At 43.7% G+C, this 18,344-nt stretch overlaps 1 protein-coding gene across 7 annotated transcripts in view; it reads left to right on the forward strand.

Annotated features, from left to right (window-relative positions):
- SIDT1 (SID1 transmembrane family member 1) overlaps positions 1-14,298 on the forward strand; it is a 115,149-nt gene extending 100,851 nt beyond the window's left edge. For 3 of the 7 annotated variants that reach the window (XR_011249229.1, XM_069553586.1, XM_069553561.1), the window contains exons 20-25: positions 25-104; positions 3,545-3,591; positions 8,956-9,061; positions 9,152-9,262; positions 10,469-10,582; positions 11,940-14,298. Coding sequence is in view for 5 of the 7 variants with exons in the window: in XM_069553586.1 (XP_069409687.1) it covers positions 25-104; positions 3,545-3,591; positions 8,956-9,061; positions 9,152-9,262; positions 10,469-10,582; positions 11,940-12,002 (521 nt within the window). In the remaining 2 variants the exon portion in view is untranslated. The remainder of the gene's footprint in view (positions 1-24; positions 105-3,544; positions 3,592-8,955; positions 9,062-9,151; positions 9,263-10,468; positions 10,583-11,939) is intronic. The other 4 variants (XM_069553579.1, XM_069553594.1, XM_069553568.1 and 1 more) reach the window with 2 other exon arrangements.
- The last annotated feature ends 4,046 nt before the right edge of the window (positions 14,299-18,344 follow it).

The following is an 18,344-nucleotide window of genomic DNA, read 5'->3' on the forward strand; positions in this document are numbered from 1 at the left end:
CTCACCATGCGATTGTGTCGCCAGCAGATTGGAAAATGTTCCGGCGGGCCGCTGTGGTGTTCTACACCGACTGCATCCAGCAGCGCAGCCGGCCTCTGTATATGGTACGTGCATGTCCTTGGGTCCCTTGGCCCTCTCCCAGACAACAGGGCAGCGGGGCAGTCACTCAAGGCTCCCCAGACCAAGGGGGCCAGATGGCCTAGGGTGGCTGAGGTCCAATTAGTGAGGGAAGAGGCATCTTGCTTCCTTTTCTTCTCACTCTTAAAAGACAAGATGGAATGGTGCCCTTTTTACATAAAAATTGCCAATATATAAAGAAAAATATATAAAACTGTCAAACAGTGATGATTGCTAGGGAGGGAGGGTTAAGACAGAGTGTCCCTATAACAGCATCATCCAAAGAGGTATGATTACTTCATTTGTGAATAGAAGGCAGTATTAATGATGACAGCTGGATGGTCCCAAGCCAACTGGGTCATATCGTCATTCCAACCACTTTCATCAAGAACTTATACTTTCTAGAGTTTTCATTTGTTTGCTTTTTGTGTACTGTTTGATTGTGACAGTGGGTAGGAATGCTTTCGTCAAATTTATAGCTCTTGGTAAAAACACACTGTTAAATATTCTGCCTTATAGTTTTCAATACATCACATGTTTCTACAGTGAGCAGAGGGATCAGGGTGCTGGTCTCAGCTGCCTTGGCTCGCTGGCCAGGGACCCCAGAGAACTTTCATCCTTCCTCTGATCCACTGCCCCAGCCTTTACCCAGGCCTGTGGTCAGAACCAGTGATCCCCTTTGGGCCTGGCACATAGGCGTTCACTGAATTCCTGCTGATAGTTTATAATCAGAAGGATTTTTATATAAAGAATATATAAATGTGAATGTCTTTAACCCTGTAGAGCTTGAGCAGGAGCTATAGGCACTAAAAATTGAGGCTGGAGGGTTTTACTCAGGAGAGAATGTAAAATCCCATTAGGACCTGTGAAAGTATTATGGGAGACAAGCCTCAGATGTGAACCTTATGGGGAAATTAGTGCTTTTGTTTTTACATTAATTGATGCATGCTGTATTTTTAAAAATAGACTATTTTTAGAGTATTTTAAAAGGTTTTAAGTTCAGGGAAAATTTGAGAAGAAAACATGGAGATTTCCCAAACGCCTGTCCTCCACACAGGCACAACTTCTCCCATATCAACATCCCTACCAGAGGGGCGAGTTTGTTACAGTTGATGAACCTGTTAACACATCATAGTCACTCAAAGTCTGGAGTTTACATTACAGTTCACTCCTGGTGGTGCGCATGCGATGGGTTTTTTGATGAGTTTGTAGTGACATATATTCATCATTACAGTATCAAACAAAGTAGTTCCCTGCCCTAAAAATCCTCTGTGCCCCACCTATTCTTCCCACCCCCTCCCTCCCCAACCCCACCAACTACTGATCTTCTTATTGTCTCTTTGGTCTTATCTTTTCCAGGATGTCAAATGACTGAAGTAATACAGCATGTAGTCTTTTCAGAGTGGCTTCTTTCGCTTAACAGTATACACTTATGTTTCCTGCATGTCTCTTCATGGCTTGATGGCTCATTTCTTTTTAGTGCTAATATTCCATTTTCTGGATGTACTATAGTTTATTTATCCATTCACCTATTGAAAGACATTTTGCTTCCAAGTTTGGGCTGTTAGGAAAAAATGAAAAATGTGCTATAAAATTTTGTGGTCAGGTTTTTGTATAGGCATGTTTTCAGCTTCTTTAGGTAAATACCAAGGAGCACAATTGCTGGGTCATATGGTAAAAGTATGTTTAGTTTTCTAGGAAACTGTCTTCCAAAATGATTGGACCATTTTGCATTCCCATCAGCCATGAATGAGAATACCTATTGCTCCATATCCTTGCCAGCAATTGGTGTTAGGTTTTGGATTTTCGTCTTTCTAGTAGGTGAATTAATATTTTAAAAAGGAAGATATTTCTTTTAATAGATTTATTTAATATTAATAGATTTTACTTAATAGATTTTTATTAAAAAAATTTTAATAAAAGTTAATTTTATTAAAATTAAATAGATTTTATTTAAGAAAATTTAATAGATTACCCACAAAGAGAATCACTACTTTGAAACAGATGAGGGGCCATGCAAACTAAAGTATAATCAGATAGCACCCAGAAGTGTTACAAGCAGATTATGTATAATATGTTAGAGTAATTGTCCTTTGAGATGAACCTTACCTCTCTATTTTCTCCCCTACCAATAAGTTTAATCATTGACCAGGGGATTTTTGCAGAAACTAATGCCTGTGGCTGGCAACTTTTATTTTGGCCAGCCCCAAATTCTGTTATTTCACCAGCACTATGCAGGTCATTCCATGCAATAGTTACACATGACACACCTGTGAAGTCTTCTCTAGCACCATGAATTTCATTGTCACTTTCTGTATCAGAATCAATCCCTAAGATTTTTGTCTTTTTGTTGATTTAATAATCACATCATCTGGATCCATATTCTGAAGAACTATGTTCTTCTCAGACACTAGTATATATGTCGCTCAGACAATCAGAGAAAGTATTTGCATAAAAGTCACCAAAGAATTCTTCTTCACTCAAAAGTTCATGATACGTCATTTTAAAAAATTTATAGTAATACACTTGAGTTTATAATATACACAGTGAAGTGAAAGTCGCTCAGTCATGTCCGACTCTTTGCAACCCCATGGACTCTTAGAGTCCATGGAATTCTCCAGGCCAGAATACTAGAGTGGGTAGGCTTTTCCTTCTCCAGGGAATCTTCCCAACCAGGGATCAAACCCAGGTCTCCTGCATAGCTGGCAGGTTCTTCTTGGGAAGCCCAAGAATACTGGAGTGGATAGTCTATCCCTTCTCCAGTGGATCTTCCCAACCCAGGAATTGAACTGGGGTCTCCTGCATTGCAGGCAGATTCTTTACCAACTGGGCTATGAGAGAATAATATACACAAGATTGGAACAAAAACCAAACGGAGCAAAATGTGAATGCCAATGACAATCGTGAATTATATTATGAGCTCTTGGTCAATTTTAGGTGCTAACAGCTTCTCACAGTGATGTCAATTGTATCACTCTCTAAAACGTATTGATACGTCTCCAGTCAATAACATGTTCAAATCATGTGTCCAGAAACCAGGAGCCGGGGAGCTGCGGGACCTCCTTGGAGGCAGAGTAATGAAATGACTTCCAGTTGTGTCTCAAGAGCTGCCTTAGGTCCCACCAGTCACCACAACCCAGGGAAAGAAGCCCAGGTGCCCAGCTCCCTTAAAAACAGGAAGGAAACAGCAAGACTTCTGCTTTCCTTACCAGGCCTTCTTTTACAGGGAGGAGGTCTTGTCTGCTTGAAGTCGGAGGCTTTGCCATTTAGTCCTTCAGAGGATTAGTGTTCATTCATAGGCACAGCTCTCCTATATTGATGGAAAAACTGTTTTTGCTGACGCAGTTTTCTCATAATTGACGCTTCCCGTATGGTAAGAAGTGGTGCACTCAGCCTTTCATTCACTGTTTTCTCTCCTCCTTTCCAGGACAGGATGGTATTACTCATCGTGGGGAACCTGGTTAACTGGTCCTTGTAAGTAGTCTTAGGAAACATGTCTTTCTCTTTACTAATTTCTCTGTAACACTGTGGCTTAGCTTTCCTTGGCTGTCATTTTTACAAAGAAATCTGAAATTAAGGAGAGTGTGAGATTGTGGTTGTTCTAGAGACTCAAAAGAAAGCTATTTGTCATCCTGCAAAAAAAATGCACTTGTGTTCTACCAGTGGCCTACCTTAAAGCAATGAGTCCCACACGTTGATGCCTGGAACTCATTTGTTCAACAAGACAAACGTCAAATTTGCTATATTTATGTGGATAAATTAGATTAGCTATATATGCATATATATACATACACACATATTTATAAAGAGAGAGATTAACTATGCCAGCAGTCAAAAATGCAACCATTTAAAACTCTTTTTTCAGAGCTTTCCATAATGCTACCCAGTAGGCATCTCTTTCTTACTAGGGGGAGTGGAGTGGTGTGTGTGTGTGTGTGTGTGTGTGTGTGTGTAAGTCTCTTTCCTGTTTCTTTCTTTCCCTCCAGGTCTCAGTCTTCCTGCTCTGCATGTATCATTCTTCTTCCTTTTCTTTTCCTTCATTATTACCTCAGCTTCGTTTCCTCCTGTGTGCATGCTGTTGTTTCACCCACGTCAAACTCTTTGCAACCCTATGGACTGTAGCCCGCCAGGCTCCTCTGTTCATGGGATTCTCCAGGCAAGAATACTGTAGTGGGCTGCCATGCCCTGCTCCAGGGGATCTTCCCAACCCAGGGATCAAACCCGTGTCTCTCAGGTCTTTACCAGGCAGGTTCTTTACCACTAGAGTCACCTGGGAAGCCCCTTTGTTTCCTCAAATGACCTACCTCAAAGTAGAACAGTGCAGCAAAAGCACGTTTACACTAGCTATATTTTATGTATCTAGTGTTTGCAACTTATTCTTAAAAATGTGAAAACCAGAATCAAGTCATGAGAATTTGAATCTTATTTAGGGGCCATGGGCATCCAAAATAAACTTCCCACAATGCTGCTGCCCCAGGGGTTACCTTGGGGAAGGTCCATACCTGTGAAGGACTGTGCCTCACTGAGGGACACGTCAAGATGGGTGATTCTTGGCCGTGATCACCTGTGATGTTCGCTTGGCCACCCTTTTAGTGAAGACCCTACAGTCCTGGTGATTTTGTAAGACAGGGTGGAGGGTGCTGGCAGGAGATACGATAACGAAAAACCGATGACAATGTCCACAGGGTCAGAATCACCTGGCCTGTCCCTGCCTCTTGTAGAACTAAAATCAAACCAGGTCTGCTCACAAGACAAGGTGTATGGCCTTTCTCTTCTTAGCAGGAGCTCTGTGGGACACCAGCGCCTGCGGGGTGGGGGGAAACGAGGCACAAGGACACACTAGTACTATGACTGCCCAGTAGGGGGCGGCACCTCCCCACTAAGGCTCTCCATCCTGAGTCTCCCATGGGTATTACAGAAGTCACGGAATGACTGAACATAACCTTGAGTCAGTCTCCTACAGTCCTTGAAGAACAACAGTGGTGTGTATGTATATTCATATATAGAGAGATGTATGTATACATATGGAGAGACAGAGTGGGAAAATCAAACAAATGTGGCAAAATGCTAATAACTGATGAATCTGTGTGAAAAGTATACAAGACTTTAGAGTATACTGAAGATTTCAAATTGTGAGAAGAGGAAATTTCCTATATTATATAAGACAAAGTCAGTTGAAATAAAAATTGAACAAAACCATTTCTTTGAATCATCTTTAATTTCCTTTATTACATTTTATAGTTCTTAGCATATAAATGTTTTACCTCCTTTGTCAGGCTTATTCCTAAATATTTTATATATTTATTTAGGGGTGAGTTTAAAAGGTTTTTTTTTTTTTAAACAATCAATGGGAAGCTATCCCATGCTGTTGGATTGGGAGAATTTATGTTGTTAGAGTGGTCATACTACCGAAGGCAACCTACAGATTTAATGTAATCTCTTTCAAGTTACCAAGATATTTTTCACAGAACTAGAACAAACAATCTTCAACTTAAATGGAACCATAAAGACCCAGAATTGCCAGAATGATTCTGAGGAAAAAGAAGAAAGCGAGAGGGATAACCCTCCAAGACTTTAGACAATACCACAAAACTACAGCAATTAAAACAGCATGATATTGGTACAAAAACAGACATAGAAATCGATGGAGCAGAAGAGACAGCCGAGAAGTAAACTCACATATCTATAGGCAGCTAATCTTCCGCAAATGAGGCAAGAAGATACAATGGGAAAAAGTCTCTTCAGTAAGTGGTGTTTGGAAAACTGGACAGCCACCTATAAATCAGTCAAGTTAGAACACACCCTTACACCATACAAAAAAATAAACTCAAAATAAAGACTTAAACACAACATATGACTTGATAAAACTCTTAGAAGAGAGTATAAGCAAAACATTCTCTGATATAAATCATACCAATGGTTTCTTAGGTCAGTCTCCCAAGGCAATAGACATGAAAATAAAGACAAACAAATGGGGCCTAATCAGACTTATGAGATTTTGCACAGCAAAGGAAACCATAACAAAACAACCAATGGAATGGGAGAAACTATTTGCAAACAATGCGACCAACAAGGGTTTAATTTCCAAAATATTCAACCAGCTTATACAACTCAATAAAAAAAAAAAACCAATCAAAAAATGGGCAGAAGACCTAAATAGAGTTTTCTCCAAAGAAGACATACTGATGACCAGTAAACACATGAAAAAGATGCTCCACCTCACTAATTGTTAGAGAAATGCAAATCAAACTACAATGAGGTACCACCTCACACTGGTCAGAATGACCATCAGTGAAAAGTCTATAAACAGCAAATGCTAAAGAGGGTAATGAGAAAAGGGAACCTTCCTACACTGTTGGTGGGAATGTAAGCTGGTGCAGCCACTCTGGAAAACAGTATGGAGGTTCCTCAGAAAACTGAAAATAGAATTACCATATGATCCAGTAATCCCACTCCTGGGCATATATCTGGAGAAAACTTTCATTCAAAAAGAAAGGGGCACCTATACAGTCATAGAAGCACTACTCACAATAGCCAAGACATAGAAACAATCTAAATGTTCATTGGCAGAGAAATGGATAAAGACGATGTGGTACCTACATACAATGGAATACTCCTCCATTAAAAAATGAAATAACGCCATCTGCAGCAGCATGGATGCATCCAATGCAATCCGTGTATATAATGCAGTCAGTGCCGAGTCACTTGGCTGTACAGCAGAAGCTAGCACAACATTGTAAATCAACTATACTTATGAAAAATATACTTTAAAAAATGAACAAAAGCAGTTAATAACAGCTTTACACTTTCAATACTTAGGAATAAACTTTGAGAGATATGTAGGATCTTTCTGCAAAACATTTAACTACCTCATTAGGAGATACAGACAAAAACTTAGCTAAATGAAGAAAGATAGCATGCCCTGGGTGAGAAGATTAACTATTGTAAAGCTATCAGTTCTCAAAGTAATGTGCAAATTTAGAATCAGAAACTGGAACTAAGTTAATAGGGTTTTTTTGTGAATTTATTTACCTAGTTAGACAAAATTTTCAAAGGTGTCTGCAAAGGATTAACAGAAGAAAGCAAGCAAGCACAGAGGTGTAGAGTGACAGCCTAGCACTATCCAACAGAACTTTCTGGAATAAAGCTTAAATGTTTATTAGCCACTTGTGGTTATTGAGCACTTGAAATGGAGTCTGACTGAGAAAATTCACTTTAAATTATTTAAATAGCTACATGTTGTTACCATATTGGATAGTTAAGCTAGCCTAACCTATGTTGGGAATTCCCTGGTAGCTCAGTTGGTAAAGAATCTGCCTGCAGTACAGGAGACCCTGGTTCGATCCCTGGGTCAGGAAGATTCCCCTGGAGAAGGAAATGGCAACCCACTCCAACATTCTTCTTTTTTTTTTTTTTTACTTTATTTTACTTTACAATACTGTATTGGTTTTGCCATACATTGACATGAATCCACCACGGGTGTACATGTGTTCCCAAACATGAACCCCCCTCCCACCTCCCTCCCCATAACATCTCTCTGGGTCATCACTGTGCACCAGCCCCAAGCATGCTGTATCCTGCATCGGACATAGACTGGCGATTCGATTCTTACATGATAGTTTACATGTTTCAATGCCATTCTGCCAAATCATCCCACCCTCTCCCTCTCCCTCCGAGTCCAAAAGTCCGTTATACACATCTGTGTCCTTTTTCCTGTCTTGCATACAGGGTCGTCATGGCCATCTTTCTAAATTCCATATATATGTGTTAGTATACTGTATTGGTGTTTTTCTTTCTGGCTTACTTCACTTTGTATGATCGGCTCCAGTTTCATCCATCTCATCAGAACTGATTCAAATGTATTCCTTTTAATGGCTGAGTAATACTCCATTGTGTATGTGTACCACAGCTTTCTTATCCATTCGTCTGCTGATGGACATCTAGGTTGTTTCCATGTCCTGGCGATTATAAACCGTGCTGCGATGAACATTGGGGTGCACGTGTCTCTTTCAATTCTGGTTTCCTCGGCCACTCCAACATTCTTGCCTGGAAAACCCCATGAACAGAGGAGCCTGGCGGGCTATAGTCCATGAGGTCACAAGGGTCGGACGTACCCTGGCGACTAAACTACATCTGACAACCTACGTTAGATGATCTATAAAACAGTAATAACATGGTGAGGCACTGATTCAAAATTATAAATTAGTGAATCACAATGAAGAGGCCAGAAATCCAACTATATCATACCTGTGCAGTATGTCTGTATTAAAAACAAGCTTTCAAAATCACAAGATAAGAAAGAGCTATGTAATAAATATTTCTGTTATCTCCTGCATTGCAGGCATTCTTTACCATCTGAGCTACCAGGGAAGCCCCACAGAATAAAGATTTCTGTTACAACCAAGTAGAAATTTGGAACAAAATTAAGGCCAAACCCCAACCAAATAAACTTCAGTATTTAGACAGCTAGCTAAAAATTGGTAATATGTGTCAAACCAATTATTAAGGCAATTCTATGTCTAGTAATCTAATCATCTTAAATGCAAAAAGAAAAAAGCAGGATATGTCTAAAGGTATTCATGGTTGCAGTTTTTTATAATAGTGAACAACAGAAGGACAAAGAGAAAACTCATTTCAACCAGAGAGTACTGTTTAGGTACATCCACGGATAGGAACTTTATAATCATTAAAATGAATGTTCTGAAAGGGATTTAATAAATTGAAAGCGAAAAGATTTTTTAATTCCCCTCCCACCAGAAATGGGGGTGGGGGTTGGAAGGGTGGGTAATACCCCAAATCCAGCTTCCTGGCTACACAACAATTCCTCTGTGTGCTCAGCGCCCTCTTTGGACTCATCTACCGACCCAGGGACTTCGCTTCCTACATGCTGGGCATCTTCATCTGCAACCTGCTGCTCTACCTGGCCTTTTACATCATCATGAAGGTAAGAGTGGCTGCTGGCTGGGCGCCGCGGGCCCTCCTCAGGTGACCGGGTGATGCACGCAGCCTGGCGGCATGTGCTTCTCACCCACAGCTTCGCAGCTCCGAGAAGATCCTCCTGATCCCGTCTTTCTGCATTGTCGCCACCGCTGTAGTGTGGGCTGCCGCCCTGTATTTTTTCTTCCAGAATCTCAGCAGCTGGGAGGTAAGAGAACAGTGTTTGTCTCCTGGACAATGTGCTCTCTCCATCTTGCTTTTCTGACCTTCCTACCTCCCTCTTCACGGGCTTATTGCTGTTTACCTGTTTTATATTCTCTAATGTGAAAGCTTTTTTAAAAGGGGTTGGTTTTATATAAATATCCAGACATAAATGCTCAATAAATGCCATGTCATCATTATCGGGGTGGCGCTTCTTAAACACGAAGCCCTATCCCCACTGCCAATGTGATCTTCACTGCGTGTTGTATTATCATTGCGATCCTGTTCCCAATGGATGCTTAATATGTACAGAAAGCTTGATCAGTGTATCATCGCCACCTTATCATAGTCATCATCCATAAACAGTTACCCAGGTACAGGTGTATATAAATCCATGTCACAGATAGGAAAGCTGAGGCCTAGGAAACTGGTGATGTATGTGAGGCATAGAACAGGGAGGAAGTCTAAGCTCCCCATCACCATAACCACCGCATTCAATGTCAGAACATTTTTATCACCCCAGGAAAAATCCTACATCCTACATCCATCCCCATGTCTCCCTAACCCCTTAGCCTGAGGCAACCGCTCATCTTTTGTCTCGATAGATCTACCTGTCCTGGACATTTCACATAAATGGAATCATACGCAGTCTGAGTCTGCCTTCTCTGTGTAACGTTTCCTAGGTCCACCCTTGTACAGATCACATTATGTCAGTATCAGTACATCATGTGTTTTTATTGCTGAATAATGGCTCAGACAGTAAAGATTCTGCCTGCCATGTAGGAGACCAGGGATCAGTCTCTGGGTCGAGAAAATCCCCTGGAGAAGGGAATGGCTACCCACTCCAGTATTCTTGCTTGGAGAATTCCACGGACAGAGGAACCTGGTCAGCTATAGTCCATGGGGTCACAAATAGTCAGACACCACTGAGTGACTAGCACTTTCACTTCTCATTCCGTTGTATGCACATGCCTCATTTTAGCAGATGTTCAGTGGGTGCACATTTGGGCGGTTTCCACTTTGTGGCTTTTATGGACGCTGCTGCCGTGAACATCTGTGGACACATTTTTGTGTGGACATATGTTTTCTTGGAAGCTAACAATAATGTAGTGACCCAGGCATCTAGTAGAGACTGTAGGTTTCTGGATGCTCCGTCCTCTACGGAGTTGAACTGTGGGACTACTCCCCCACATCCTGCCTCACCTCCTCCCAGGGAACGCCAGCCGAGTCCCGGGAGAAGAACCGAGAGTGCATCCTGCTGGATTTCTTTGACGACCATGACGTCTGGCACTTCCTCTCCGCTACTGCCCTGTTTTTCTCATTCTTGGTGAGTTTATAAAACCTTTGCTTCTCTCTTTACATCTTGCATTCTTTTTTTTCTCTTCCCCCCTTACTTACATCCTCCTATTTTTAATTTCCAAGTCTTCATTATGATTCAATGTACAGATTATCTTTTTTTTAAAACATTGTATCCTCTAGTTAAATCTTCATTTTGTTCTTTTACTCTTCAAAACTTTAAGACACAGTGATAAAATAGTTTTCCTTTAGTTGCACAATGCTTGGACTGCACTGATGATTAGAACTCACGTGCCCAGCTCCCCCAGGAAGCGCTTTCGGTGGCACTTGCTACCATCTCAGCCACACTAGGTTGGTTATTCCTTCATGTTTCATACCACATTCCTCCCTCTCCTCCAGTCTCACTACATACCGTAATACAAACACTTTACAAGTTCCTGGAGTGGCTCAGGATAGCAGCCAGACCTCTTGCTGCCTTTCTAACCAGTCTCTTTCAAATCTGCAGTCCCTTCGTTTTTTGCCCACACACCTTCCCTGAAGCTGTGCATATTATAACAACCCAGGATGACAACTCCCAGCATACTTCCATCTTAATTTTGACTTTTCCAAAATAAACGTATATGGTGCCTGCACACAAGTTCTTTTAACAAGTAATAGGGGCCTCCTGGGTTCACTCTGATCCTTTACTTTAGTCTCAGCCAAGGAACCTCAAGAGTGGCGCGGGGCCGCCTCCTAGTGGCCAGTTTGGGAAGTTTAACCAGTCTGCATAAACATTCTTCCTTAAGGCTCTCTTTAATCGTCACATTCTCTGGGGAGACAGAGATAGTAAAAGTAGAGCTAAGAGTTCCCTCTACATCACAGAGAGAGTGATGGTGGAGGGAACTATAAATGGAGAGTGGGGGAACAATTCTTATAGCAATGCTCTACTGCAACGAAGTTTTATTTCTTTTAGGTCCCCATTCAAATGTCCCCTTCTAAGTGGTAATGATGTCCCCAGCCACCCCCCAAAATTTTTTTACCTCATCCCATCCCATACTCCCTATATTCCCTCCACAGTTTAATTTTTATCCTTAGTACATACTGCTATCTAACATAGAAGCCTCTGTTCATGCATTTGCTTCATGTCTGAAGTCCTCTCTCAAGTGTAAGCTCCATCAGGGTAGACCTTTGTCTCTCTTTTATCCTAAGCTGTATCCCTAGCATCTAGAATAGCACTTAGTAGACCCTTGATATATACTTGAATAAATGAATTGCAGAATTACAAGTGTCTATTAAGAGCAGAGCGCTGCAGAAGACATGAAAACAATTAAGTACACTTGTGAGTCTTAGAAAACAGGGACTTATCGCAACTGTGCATTCCTCTCATTTTTCTGCCCGTCTTGTTTCAGGTTTTGTTAACCCTAGATGACGACCTGGATTTGGTTCGGAGAGACCAGATTCCTGTCTTCTAAGCCTTCCAGCATGGAGAGCTGGGGAGAGCGAGCCACTGATCTTGGTGCTGTTTCATGAAAAATACAGGGACTGCAGCAAAGTCACCACTGCCAAATGCTCCACTCACCCACTGACGGATGAGCTCTGTACACATTCCCACAGGGAGGAGAGGAGCTAAGGGGGACCCAAACCTGCAAGAAAGGGAGGCAGAAGAGAAGCTGCAGCTGTGGACAGAGATGAGCCCTCCAGAGTCAGAAAACACCCACCATCCCCTTTTGTTGCAACTCTGAACTAGACGTGGGCAAGCTGCATCAAAGTCAACCACCTTGGGACTCCTGCTACCCTCACCTGAGACTCGCCAGCCACGGCAGAACCATGCTACACTCTGCCCTCCACCTGCCTCCCTGCCCAGAGAGGCCCGCAGCCCAGATTTCCTGCCCAGAAACTCCAGGCTGCGCACCTCTGTAACATCCGCTGCTCTAGATATCCCCAGACAACAGCCTCCTTCTCCAAGGTCCTGGGATGATGTGATTCCCTGAAGTCTGGTAGAGGGGTGGCTCCAAGGCCCTGCCCAACTGGGATAGATGTTCTGCAGCACCAGCTGGTCACCTCCATTGCAGGAGTGCTGTGCGCTTCCCTCAGGTTCCTGGAAGCATTAGGAAGACTCCAGGTTGGGCTCCAGGTTGTCACACACCCTTGGCAGGTAACTGTCTCTGGGACCAAGGCGTGGGTGCTTCCCTGTTCCCTGCGTCTTCATCCCACCGTTGTGTGTTGACCCCATGACTCAGGCTCTACCTTCTTGGGAAGGCCCTGTTTCTCCACAGATCAGCTCCAAGGTGGAAGGGGAAATGGGAAATTCTTCCACCATCAGGAGGAACAAGAGGAATGCCCGACAGCACTAGGAGACTGGTGACATCAGCATCAGGCCAACGGGCCTCGCACGAAAGACCTGGGCTCCTGGAACAGATTTAGCAAAGGCAAAAGTACCTCCAGTCCAAATAGCTCCATCACGTGCCCACATCACCCTCGGGGAAGACATAAGTGTCCTCCTCAGGGTCACAGCTCTCAGGCTGCTGTGCCACCAACCATGGCCCTCCCCTGCGGTTGCTTGCAGATCAGGGCTCCAGACTTCCCCCCGAGGTTCTCTGGAGGCCAGCCTCAGGGTGAGAGCATCTCCCTCCTCCTCTCCAGCTGCAGAGAGCTCAGCCAGCTTGGGGTTGTCTCTCGGATTCACATTCTCTCCCCAGGACAATGTTGAAAAGCTCAGCAGCCCCCACCCTCACTCTCGTGGCTGCTCTGCCCCTAGAAAGTCCCATGTTGACCAAACTGCCCTGTTACCTGGGCTAGATGCTATCATAACTTGTACATGCAAACACATGTTCAAAGGTATGTCTGCCTGTGAAATCGAAGTTACTTTCTCACCTCTGCTTTCCCGACCTTTCATTAGAGAAATGGATCAGCCACCCTTTTAAAAATATATTATTTCTCTAAAATAATGTTCAAAACACATTTTTGAAGTTTAAATAGCAAATTTTCCCAAATTTTAAGAACAGAGATGCTTTCAATGAAGCATTGTGACCGTTTTTTCTAAAATGCTCCCAAATTTGTAATTGGTCTTCTGTTTTTCTTTATTTCTTAAAAATTGTTGGCTTCCATAGGCCACATGCGGCTTCCCAGGTGGCACTAGTGGTAAAGAACCACCTGCCAAAGCAGGAGACGTAAGAGACATGGGGTCGATCCCTGGGTCTGGAAGATCCCTTAGAGGAGGGCATGGACACCCACTCCAGTTTTCTTGCCTGGAAAATCCCATGCACAAAGGAACCTGACATGCTGTAGCCCATGGGGTTGCAAAGAGTTGGACACGACTGAGCGACTGAACTCAACACATAGGCCATATGAAGGCCACCTAGTAAATGGTTCTATTAATCTAACATCTAAAACAAATTTCAAACCTGTTTAACTTTGCTGAGTTGACCTAGTTCTTTTATTTTTAATGCACTAAAGGATTTTGTATCCAAAAAAGGTGGGGGCAGGATGTGAACAACAAAGTTTGTTCAAGCACCCCTGTGGCCTGAAGTGAATAAACTGGAGGACACTTAACCTGTTCGGTAGCTTGTCTGGGAAATATGTCCATGGAAATGGAGAGGGGGGTCCCTGTAGAAATGGATGGATTATGCTGCTGTATTCTTCAGTATTGTTGTTTGACAGTGTCTGCCGAGTGCTATAAACTCACATATTGTGGTTCAGTTTTGTTCTCTGCAGCAGGACTGAAAACCCAGACCAAGCCTGCTCCTATAAATATCAATCCTAAATGTATTTGTCGTTAGCTGTTTCTATTGTGCTGATTTGTGCAGTGGTAGGAAGATACAAGAAAGGCATTTGACTGTGTCTGTTGGGTTGATAGGAACTCAGGGTGGAAGGGGTGGCCAGAGTTATTCATAGTGGTCCCACGTCTGCACTTAGCACAGGCCTGTGCAAATTCTGTGCTCATGGACTTCTCTCTTTACATGAGGGGAAGGCAACTCTGAGTTCAACAGGAGGGTAACAGGAGACAGCCAGCCTGTGAGGAGGATCTTGGCAGAGGCACAGGGTAACGAGAGCAGTTCACTTGGAGGGCAGGGACGTGGCAGCCAGTGGGGCAACACGGCACATGAGGAATGGGCTCTTCACGCCTCTGACGGAGGCTGCAGGCAGCCCCAGCTGGTAGCACTGGGTGGTGGGGGGATCAGCCTGGTTTTATTTTAGCAGCAGGAGTAGCCAGTGGAAAACCAGAGTCTATCTGGGGAAGGGACTTTCCATGGCTGAGATGGAGCCAGCACCTGGGGCAATGACAGTGGCAGCTGCTGCTTCTGTGGCTCCAGGCGGCCCCCAGAATGATCTGTGGGGTCACAAATGTATGTGTCAGGGGAACAGTAATACCCAAAGGTTTCTCCTCCTAGGAGACTGTCTAAAAACTTGGGGGACGGGGGAAAACAAAGATAAACATTCCTCATAGAAGGGCCTGTTGGGTCTCGGAAAAATTGAGTCAGACTTTAGTCCAGATATGTTCACCTGCTTGCTGTGTGACCTTGTGCAAAGTACTGGGACTCTCTGGTCTTCACCTGCCACGTCTACCTGACACTCCATGGAGCTGAGCAGGAGGAGCAGTGCCTGCAAAGAGAAGATCCTCACCTGCACCTCTTGAATCCTGCAGGGTGGCAGGCTCCCGTGCTTGGATGGCATCTCTCACCCATGCGGGCCCTTCATTGAAACCAGCTGTGCTGTTATCTGTCCTCAGTCCCAGGACGCCCTGAAGGGGCTGGGAGGCCTCTCCACCTCCAGAGGAACTGTCTAGAGTTAACAAATATCTCCCTCCCCTCCTTCTCCTTTTAAAGCTGCATTTCACTGTCTCCAGCCCTTAAGACTGCAACACAGATGAAAAATCGCTACCAAAGCTACAGCCAAGTGGAAAGTCTGGCTGTGCACAAAGTCACACCTCAATACTGCCAGCTCTGCCCTGGGAATCTCAGAGAAAACCTAGACTTTCTCCTCTTCCCAGCAGTTACTGCTCCCACGGTTCAGGGGATGCCCTATGCAAACGTTTCCCCTGACCCTCCCCACCCTTATCTGTAGAGAAAGCCGGGATGTTCAGCCTGCAGGTGACGAAACTGGTCCCAGAGGAGGCCTGGGAGCGTCTCCTGGTGAAACTAACGAAGATCATTACGAGTAAAGTTAGAACCGGCATCTGCCCCAAGTAAAGTAAAGCCCTCGTTTACCATAATTTTGCCCAGCCTTTTTTTTTTTTTTTTTTTGGCTTTGCTTTAATGCTCTTTGGAACCAAGTCCATTTTACCTGACGTACAGCAAGCAAAACGCTGAGACTCGCAGCAAAGACAGGCTTTATCCACATGGCAGCCGTGCAAGTAGATGGCAGGACGAACCTCAGACCCTCCTCCGCGAAGGCACGGGGCGGCCATGTACCTGGGATGAGGGATAAAGAAGCCCGATGCACGCTGGGCTGGGGCGCAGGGAGCGTGGCGAGGCGGGAATAGGTGTTGGGGGGAAAACCTGTGTCGACATCTTTCCTGCAGGCGTGACTAGGCTACGGGCCGCTGCACATTCCAAAGGGCGCATGCCCAGTTGGAGGGTCAGGGGTCCCACCTAGTTTCAGCCAGTTCAGCTGAGCTAGATGCCACTGACTCCAGGTTCCTGGAAAACATCTCAGGCAAAAAGGTTACTTATTGTCTGGGCCACATGCAGCTTGGAGGACGTGGGAGTCTTAAAACAACCTTGATTAGGGAATGCAGGGGAAATGGATTTGACTAATTACCAACAGTTTCAGTGGGAACAAGATATATTTGTGTGGCTAAGTTCAAATGTCTCCTCCATATTAAGGCACAGTAAGGTTAATCACCTGCCAAATCTTAGGCTTTAACAAATGAATTCAAATAAGCTTGGTTAGGGTGGTGGATCAGCCTTTGCCAATTAGTTTCTAAAAGGCGGTATAAGGGGACCCTTCCCTCTTTCTAAATATCTGTAGATTAGAAGCTTTCATGATTTCCCCTGAACTAAGAATTTTAACTCCTACCTCTTTTTCATTGCCTTGAAGTCCCTGTCATCTAAGGCTTATCCATTTCACTGGAGATGAAAAATAGCTAACCACCATATAATAGCTTTGAAGTCATATCACATTACAGCTATGCTAATGTCTGGGTGTCCCATTTCTTATCCCGGCATTATAGTTATGACTCAGAAGACAAGAAATTTAAACACTGCAATATTTTCAAGTCAGAACATACAATCCCATTGTGGCTGGTTCCTGGGCCCCTAATTTCCCTTGACTCTTTACATTCTTTGTGAATTAGAGCTTTTAAATCCTTTAAAGAGAAGATTATCCAAATTAACTCAAAAGCCCTCCCTGTTAGGGTGCTCTAATGTTGCCACCACAGGAAAAAAAAAAGTTGATTTGTGTTTCATGATTTTTATTGTGTTGCTTATCTGGGCCTTTCACAAAGTTCAGTACCTGGATCTAGGCAGGCCTCTTCAAGGAACAGAACAAGTTCAGGCCTGAGGTTCACCCTGTTTCTCTCTCAGTGTGGGATACCTTGTCAAGTCACTTGCTTTTTAGGGCATCCATTTCCCCTTTATCTTCTCACCACCTCTGTGTTCACTTATATAGAATCAGAAACACTGCTTCAGTGAAAAGTCAATCAAGAAATATCTGGGCCAAGCACCGGGAGGAACCAAGCGCAGCAATGAACTAAACACAGTCTCTTCCATCATGGGTCTACGCTCCAAAAGAGGAGAAACAAATAGTTTGTTCGTTATAAGCAGGCAAAGAGCTCCAAGAAGAGAATGGCCTAATGCAGACCCAAAGAGAGTCCAAATATTTATCAGCAATATTTATGCCCAGACGTGTAGCCCCTAAACTACTGATACAACTCTCAAAACCAAATTCCTAGAAGAAAATATCTGATAGGTCTCCAGGAGGACCTCTGCAGGGAGGTGTAGGTTCTCGCCATCATGGCTGCCAATTCTACCACAGGATCAAGCAGAGAAATAGAATAATTGGAGGCACTCTGCTCAGTGTCAGAGAGAAGGTACTACGAATAGTTCCCAGGAATGTACAACTCTGAAGACATTAGCTTATTGCTAATATTGTGTCAACTATGTCAGAATTTCAAATTGACTTTCGAGTGCTAGAACAATGCAATAACTAGGTGCATGAAGAATTAAGGAGAAGGAAAAGCTGAGATGAGGCAAGAATAAGCAAACATAAACCTGAGAGACCAATTTGAGATTCGACCAAAGGTCTGGTTCAAGCAGAAGTGTTTTCTGGGAAGCTTAAAAGGGAAGGGACCAATGAGATTTCAGCCTGACCCATCCCTAAGAAACTGGCATTAAACAAAAGGGTAAATTGAGAGTTGATTGGGACACAGGGGAAGACAGCTGATTCTTTGAGTAACAAAAGTTTAAGAGTAAATTAGAAGGGAAAGAAAGGCGTTTACCTTCCGGAGAAGCACCGGGCAGTGGTGTTGGTGGCACACACGATGGGAGGAGCCTAGGGAATGTTGTTTTGTTGAGAACTCTGTAAAGATGGTCAGAGAAGGGGGCTGAGCCAAAGGAGGATGGACACACTTTTGATGTGGTCCAGTTGTGAGTTTGGTTTTGTTTTCAGGAAGACTGAAAGCAAAATGAAAGAGACCCTTAGGCTCCTCTGAGCTGAGGCTGCCGAGCGGGGCAGTACTTGAAAATGTCACTTTGGACTCACAGGAAGGTTACACTGCTGGGTTCTCACAACCTGCCTGTCATACCCAGAGGAAGAGAAAAGTGAGTCCTCTCCAGTGAAAGGGGAGAAATCAGAAAAATAAGACAAATACTTTG

Source organism: Ovis canadensis, chromosome 1 (assembly GCF_042477335.2).
Source record: "Ovis canadensis isolate MfBH-ARS-UI-01 breed Bighorn chromosome 1, ARS-UI_OviCan_v2, whole genome shotgun sequence".
NCBI lineage: Eukaryota > Metazoa > Chordata > Mammalia > Artiodactyla > Bovidae > Ovis > Ovis canadensis.